Raw genomic sequence first — 7815 nt, forward strand, 5'->3', positions numbered from 1 at the left:
CCCCCCGCCCACTACTTACTAGCATGGAGTCTGGGTCCAGTTCTTTGCTGCAGCCAATTGCCAAAGCTCTCTAAATCTCTTCCAAATTAATTCAGAGAGTTTTGAATGAATTTGACATTTTAATTGGTCTCCTAATTCAATTCGGATTTGGAGATTCAGCCACCGAATTGGGCTGAACCTCCTCCGAATCGAATCAGCACCTGATGCTTCGCATGGCTAGTACTTAACCTGTAAATTTGGTTTATAAATACTGTTTCTAGATAGCTCCTGATCAGAGCTTTAGACCCCTTGTACCAGGGTAAATATGGATCAGTGACTTTGGAACCACAATTACAAATCAGTTTCTAGGAAAGGAAGACAAAAAAGAAAGTATTTGGAGGTGCTATTTGATATTGATTAATAGTTCAATTAATAGAATCTACAGTTAAAGGCTAAATAAGACAAGTTCTTCAAAGCCTGAAAATGCATTCAGAGTTATGAGGAAATGATGTAATGCTGCTTTATGGGCCAGTCATGTTCTGCTAGGGGCATCACAAAAGGATTCACAATGTCTGCTGGCAGGCTACTAAGAGACTCCTGCAGATTTATACAGAACATGCAGAGTTCCAACAAAACATGTGCCATGCGCTCTTTACTGCCTAGTTCACTAGAGGATAGAAGTCTACTACTGCTAAGCAGATAATGGAAGGATCCCTTCACTTCAAGCAGTACAGACCTATAAATGAGCTGCAAGACCTCTACTACTACCAATGACCAAGTTTCTCCAAGTGTGGACCCTTAAGGGATTTGCAGTTGCACAATGCCCTCACTATTTCATTAAGGTTCTTGGACATGCGTATAGCTATAGAGTGACCTATTGCAGCTGAGATTCTGATGTAAGCCAAAGGTTGGTCCCTTTTTTTTTCCTTTTCTTTCCTTCAAATAAATCAAATATCAATTATTCACATGGATGCATAGATTCTTGCTAGTCCTTCAGTGGGCTAAGGGCTGTGCTATTTTCTCTCCAGCAATCATCTGGAAACATAGAATTGAATAATGGACTTGTGCAAGGCCATGCCTACACTGTGACGGGGGCCAGAAAGGTAAGCACTGTGATCCTTCCTCAATCCCTAGGCCTGTCTACATTAGTAGTTGTCCTTCTAGTCTATTCTGGGCTACTTCAATAGATTTTAAAATCAGAAGAGACCTTTACAGTCCTCTAGTGTACTCCCCTGTACAACACCAGACCACTGAATTTCACACACAGGCCTTGCAGTGAGCACTGTCTTTCTACAGTCTCTGATTCTATAAGCACATCTACATATGCAAATAATTCAGGAGCAGTTTACCCTAGAGTATAGGGATGTGTGCAGATGACAAGGGGGCCCTAAATTGAAGCGGCAGGTTTAAAAAAAACACTGCTTCAATTTAGAGCTGATTAAACCCCCATGTTGTGCACACACCCCACTGACTTACTTGCCTCTCCGGCAGGGAGGGGAGGGTGAGCTGCTAGTGGGCAGAGCAGTCCCCCGGCTGCAAGGGGAGGCTGGTGCTTCCCTTTGTGGCAGTGGTGTAGCGAAAATAGATACTTTTCTCTATGTTTCTTTGTTCCTTGTTTTAGTATTAACCCCTGCATTCTGTAACTTTCCACCCACATGGTACAGGATGGCCCACTACGTATGTCTTATAGGTTGCTCAGGTTTTGGTTTGAAATGACCAATCAAAATGTAACATGTCAACTGAAAAAAATGCTAGCCCAATAAAAGCCACGTGCACTCTTTGTTTAGGGTCGACACTGATCTGAGCAACAAGCTCCTCTGTCGGCCTGCTTGCAAGCAATAAAATAGAGTTGGATCCAGCCTGAAAGTGTGACTCTCTTCTAGAGGTGAATTGGACTAGCCTCCAGGGGATAAAATCATTAATTTATGCAACAGTGGTGCCCCACCAGGTGTCACCCACCTGCAGACACCCAGCTTGGGTGGTCCTAGGGGGCACCACAGCCGTGGAGAAGCACCAGACTCTGCGAAGCTCAGGCAGGCAGGCAGGCAGGCAGGCTCCAGGGGGGAGGTGGGGTGGAGATCAGGCTTGTGTCTTTTCTTGGTTGGAGCTACTTTCTCAGCCTGCTGCTAGACTGTCTGCAGGGCTTCCTCCAGAACGGTGGAGCTACACAGAGGCTGGTGCTTCACTCTGCAGCTGTAGGGGCAGCAAATTAAAACTCCTTGAAGCAGTTTTAGTTTGCTGCACCCCAAGTCATTCAAGGTGCATTATGCTGCTGAATTTCCTACAACAGCTGGAATTAATGTGCAATATGCCACTGAGGCTTGCAAACACCAACACCATTAAAGCAGTGCAAAAGCACTGAGCCCACTTTAAAGTGTTGTGCACACATGCCTCTAGTTTTGTCTACACACGGCCTAGTAGTCTAAAGTAAACTCTCCCAGGCATGTGTCTACATGTGCAGGGATGCAGAAGCTGATTTGCTGGTCCTAAGAGCAGACTGCTCCCACTCCCTGCAGCCCTGTACTGGGCCCTTGCAGCAGCCAGGGGGAACTCTCTCTAGGCTCCCCCTGGCTGCTGGCCCAGGAGCTGGGACATTGCTCCCTGTCCTCGGGAACTGCCTGCTGCCAGGGTGGGCTCTGCCTCCAGAGCCTGGGTGGGGACAACGTCTCCCTGCTCCAGCAGCAGGGAGCTTCCAGTCCCTGCTCTGTGATCATGGGGCTGGGGCTGAGAGATCCTTATCTTCCAGCGCCAGCTCCATGGTCGTGGGGCCAGTGCCGGGTGAGCCTTATCTCCCAGTGCCATCTCCACGAACACAGAGCTTGCACTAAAACAAAATTTGAGGGAATTTCCATTCTACCAAAAAAACCTAAAAAACAAACTTTTAATCTCATCTTGGTATAAGATAAAAGTCATTACGGCATAACATCAAGAGTCTTTCAGTGCTGGATAGAAGAAATTATTTTTCCTTACATTTTTAGGTTTTTATAAACATGCACCTCTCCTCCTGCTCCAATATTAATAATACCTGACTAGGGGAAAAGCCCATTTTGGGGCAAAGATAGACTCCACCAGTTCAGTTCAAAAGATTCATTTCAGACAGCATTTTTGCTTTTGCAGCATGGTCAGAGCTATCTTGAGGAGCAGTCGGCTCCTGGTCAGATTGGTATGGACTGTGGGGTTTTTCTTGCCTTCCTCTGTAACAGAGGGTGTATTCCTCTATCCAGGATCTCCTAAGTATATATTGACAACATTTCTTAGAAGCAGGACATTGACTGCCATGGTTCTCCTACTTTACCTGTGGCAGGTTAGGGCGTTAGGTTTGTGTTGTGTCAGGGTTGATGGTAGAATTCAGATTATGGTTTGTATGGGATGGTTTGGATAGAGATAACCCTGCTTCAGACAGGGATTGGACTACATGATGTGTGACGGTCCCTTCTAACCCTACTTCTCTTCTCTATGTGGATGTGTTGATGGTGACAAAACAAACGGGGAAGGCGGACAATAACTTAACTTCCTCTGCAGCCTCTTGTCCAGCAGTGACTTTCAGAGGGAGATATGCCATGCCTTTTACCCCAGAATCTCAAAGCACTTCGCAAAGGTACTTGTTTTCATCACCCAAGTGTCAGTCCCCCTCTAGCACCCCAGCCCCAGCCTGCCTTCACAGGAAAGGACTTTTGGTTTTGTAGCAACAGGTCAGAACAGCCAAAGACCTAAGTATCATTCCTAGCTCCAGTTAATCCTTTCCTCACAGAGAAAATGCTTTGAGTCACTCGACAGTGAATCTTGGATGATTGAAGAGTTGACTGAATGGGCTCCAGGGTAATCCCTATCCAGCTACCACAGATAAAGGGGAACTGTTGTGATCTTGAGCCCTGTAAAGTAGAAGAGTAGAAGGGAGATGAGGAGGGGTGGGAATACCACTGCTACTGCTTTTTATCTGTTGGGGAAGCACAATATCAAAAATCACTGGCAATGCCTAGAGGGTGCACGTGCACTCCGAGATTGGCGGTGCATGCCCTGAGATTGACTGCTGCTGCCACTGCCAGTGGTGCCTGTAGGCAGTTGCCATTCACCACCCCCTCCCCCCCCACTGCCGACACCACCAGCGGCATCTGAGGGTGGTCGCCGATCACCAGTCGGCACTTGCCACTTCCCCGCCACTCACCTCTGACTCTGCCGCGACCACCTCCACTCCCCACTTGCCACTGACATGCCCCTGCTGCCAACACTGCCGCTGCTGCCTGTGGGTGGTTGGCGTGCCCCCTCAGCCTTGGGAGGCATGCAAATGTTCATGATCAAAACGGTGACTATAGTATAAAAAGGTGAAGAGCCAGGGGATGTAATTTGGTGAAGTTCCCCTAAAGCAGTGGTTCTGAACTGGGGGTACATGTACCCCCACGGGATACACATGAAGCCTCATCAGGGGGTACATAAGATATATTTCATACACTGTCTAATACAGGTCAAAGGGTCTAAAAAAATTGATTTCCCATTGGAAGGTGGTATTTGAAGTCTCACTCTGAGACCAAGGGGTAAGTCAACTGAAAAAGGTTCAGAACTGCTGCCCTAAAGCAAATGAAACTATAGATTTACAGCAACCAAGGAAGGATCTCAGCCTGTCTAGGGATTAGAGAGTAAGCCCAAGAGCCAGAAAACCTGAGCAGCTGTTCCCAGCTGTACTCCTGACTTCCTGTGGACAAACCGTTAATCTGCCACTTTCTAGCGCATGCAAGAGAAAAATACTGCCTATTTACCTCTCCCACAGGAGCACTGCCGAGGAGAGGAGTGGGGCGTCATCTTTGGAAAGCTTTTAAGGAAACTGTCCCTGGTTTTTGTGGAAAGTTTTCTGCCTGTACTGAGCATTCATAACCTCCAGTAGCTCCCTGAGTCTATGATGAAAGTTAAAGATAATGCAGAAGACCTAGTTCCCCTCTCACTTGTACAAGTTTACTGCCACTGACTTCAGCACTGTTACTCCTGAGTTAAGCCAGTGAAAACAGGAGAATCAAGACCAGGAACTCCAGTTCCTGAAGAAAAGGTCGACCCCCTTTGCAGAAAATACTGAGCTCAAAAGAATCAGGGATTGGATTTCAAGTTTGCAAACACCACAAATAGACCAAGAGAAAAATCCCCAGTCTCCTCCTCTAAGTATCACTCCCATTTTCATATGCTTTATCTCGTTGGCCTTGTACTACAAAAATCTTTGACTTGACTAGCTCAGAAATGCCAATTGTATGTAATTAGTAACTGCATTTTTCTATTTGTGTCACAGTAGTAGGTGATGGCAAGTCATTGACTGCTTCTCTCTGTATTAGCTCACTGCTTACTGTGCTAAAGGAGGAATGGACACAATTTTCTCTTATGCTTCATTTTTCTATCACACAGCAAGGAGGCATTAATTTTTAGCTGCCACCAAATGAGGTCAAGAGTTAAACCAGTCCTCAGAGGTGCAAAGATGTGTTATCCATCTCTGCATATCCTGATCATGGAAAGCTGAGACTCCTTGGCTTTTTGTTCTTTTCCTTTACAGATACCCTACAAGAATGGCTCAGAACACATAATCAGACTGTGGAATCCTTGGGGTCATGGGGAATGGAAAGGACCATGGAGCGATGGGTATGGCTTTAAAGTTTTAATCTTGTCCAAAGGCTAGATTTATTGCTAGAGTGGGCCACCCTAAAATCCATCAGATGAAAGCCTCACTTGCAAAGCTATCTCCCACAGAAATCCAACCAAGGACTAAAACATGAACATGATGTTACTTTTATACATGCTTCTAGCTGGGTCTATTGCCCTGTGGGGTCAGGCCAACTCTCAGGATTTCAATATTGCTTTGTTAGACAGGAGGGTGTGACACAATTGCACATATACAAACACACAAATCAATTAGGTGCATACACACACACACTACCAACTCAGGCATGTACACATCCAAACTAGCCTAGGCACATGCATACCTACCTCCAATTCAAGCACATACTGTATACACCCCAAAAGTTAGACAAAAATCAACTGTCTATAACCCACACACTCAGTATACATACACAGATCACTAATTCTTATATCATGCACACAATATTTTATACATACATACATACACACACACACACACAGGTAAGTTCCTAACTTGGATGGTACAGTGTGTACGTGTGTGCTTGAGGTACCTGGGAGATTTGGGGGAAGGTTAAGGTGAGAGAGAAAGAGTTAAAGTGCAGGGAGTGAAAGTTGCCAGAACCAGGATCAGAACCGGTGAACTAGAGAGAAGCTAGCTGAGGAACTGAGGCTTGGGTTTACTTAAGATCAATTGGCCCCAGGGTTACTCGAGGTCACTGGTGCAATGGAAAGAAAAAGCCTGGTGGCAAGAAGGAGACAGCCAGGAAAGAAACTGAGGTAGAAACCTGATTGCTCAGGGGAAAAGGAAAAGGCAGTGGGGATAAGACAGTGGCAAAGAAACGGGGGTTGGAGGCAGAGAGGAGCTCAGGACAGGTGTTGGAGGTGGTGATGAGCCAGAAGCAGGAGAGGGAGAAATGAGACAGAAGTTAGAGGGGCAGAGATTGGAGCAGGGCCAGACCATAGTAAAGCCAAACCCAACTTACGGGTCTGTAACAGGTCGCCCTCCCCAGCGCCACCTTCCTGGTAATCCGTGTCTTACATGGGGCATCCTTGGAGCCTTCTTTGGGGTTCTTATGTCCCACCCTACACTCTCCTGCCACGTCTTGATGGAAATTATTATGATGATGTTCTTACGAGTGGGAGACTGCTATTGTATTGTGTATGTTGGGGCCTTTCACCCATGCTGGCCTGACTGCTGTTTTTCTCTAGCTAGGCCTCCTCATCTAAACCCATTAAACAGTTTAACTCTGAGGCTCTAGCCTTTTCCGGTGTCTTGAGGCTCGTGGTCCCCTTTCTTGCTCCAATCTGGAGCCCAGCCCCCACCCTGGCCCAGAGGCCTGGGCACCATCCCTACAACCAGGGGGTCACAAGTTCAAAACCAGGGGACAACCCCAAACTTGTACCCTCTCAGTCAAAAAAAGAAGCAAAATAGAATTGCACCCCAGGTGTACCAGACCTCCCTGGCCTTTTTAAGATCGCACCTTCAGGCACCGGGATCTATGCACCCAAAAACTACACCCTCACTGGCACCAGGGTCTGTGCCCCCAAAAACCACACCCTCACTGGTGCCAGGGTCCCCACTCCATAATGGGTCCCCAAAATGAGGCATCCTTCCCCTAATAGCCTCACCCAAACCACAGGTCTAATTCAATAACCCCCCCCAAAAAAGAAAAAAAATAACAACTGTCACCAACCAATATGATCAAGCAAAGCAGCAGGTCAGCTTACATTCACCAGGTTCATGCCTCAGCTCCCTTCCGTCAGCTACAGTCCTTGCTGTGGTTTGGCTGCCATCTCCCCATGGCTTCCATCATTCTGGCTTTTGGACTGCCCAGCTTCTCTATGGAGCTCTCAGAGGCACTTCTTCCCTTTCAGCTGCTATCCCCCTTACTGCCATTCTGCCCAGGGTTTTTATAGTCCTTCCCCTTCCGGTCACCTGACTAGCCAGCCAGGCTCAGCATTTAACCCCTTCCTCACCAGCACTCCATGCCTAGAAAGTTCTGGCCTTAAAGGGGGGACCTGCTTTCTGGTGACAAGGTTAGGGTTCCCTGTTACAGGGTCCAAATAACAGTTTTATTAAACAGACAACACACTACACAGTCCCATGAAGTTATTGGTTCACACACTCACACTCACACATACACACTCACAATGGCAGCAGGAGAACGAGACTCAGTGGAAGGGTTGGAGTCCAGGTAGGGAAGAGAAGCAGAGTCCAAGTCC

The 7815-nt window shown here is 47.0% G+C and overlaps 1 protein-coding gene across 1 annotated transcript in view; it reads left to right on the top strand.

Annotated features, from left to right (window-relative positions):
• CAPN13 (calpain 13) overlaps positions 1-7815 on the top strand; it is a 109895-nt gene that overhangs the window by 37200 nt on the left and 64880 nt on the right. The window contains exons 7-8 of the mRNA XM_019526690.1: positions 1008-1082; positions 5510-5595. Coding sequence (XP_019382235.1) covers positions 1008-1082; positions 5510-5595 — 161 coding nt within the window. The remainder of the gene's footprint in view (positions 1-1007; positions 1083-5509; positions 5596-7815) is intronic.

The sequence above is a fragment of the Gavialis gangeticus genome, unplaced genomic scaffold (genome assembly GCF_001723915.1).
Source record: "Gavialis gangeticus isolate Ggan-Ray unplaced genomic scaffold, GavGan_comp1, whole genome shotgun sequence".
NCBI classification, from domain to species: Eukaryota; Metazoa; Chordata; order Crocodylia; family Gavialidae; genus Gavialis; species Gavialis gangeticus.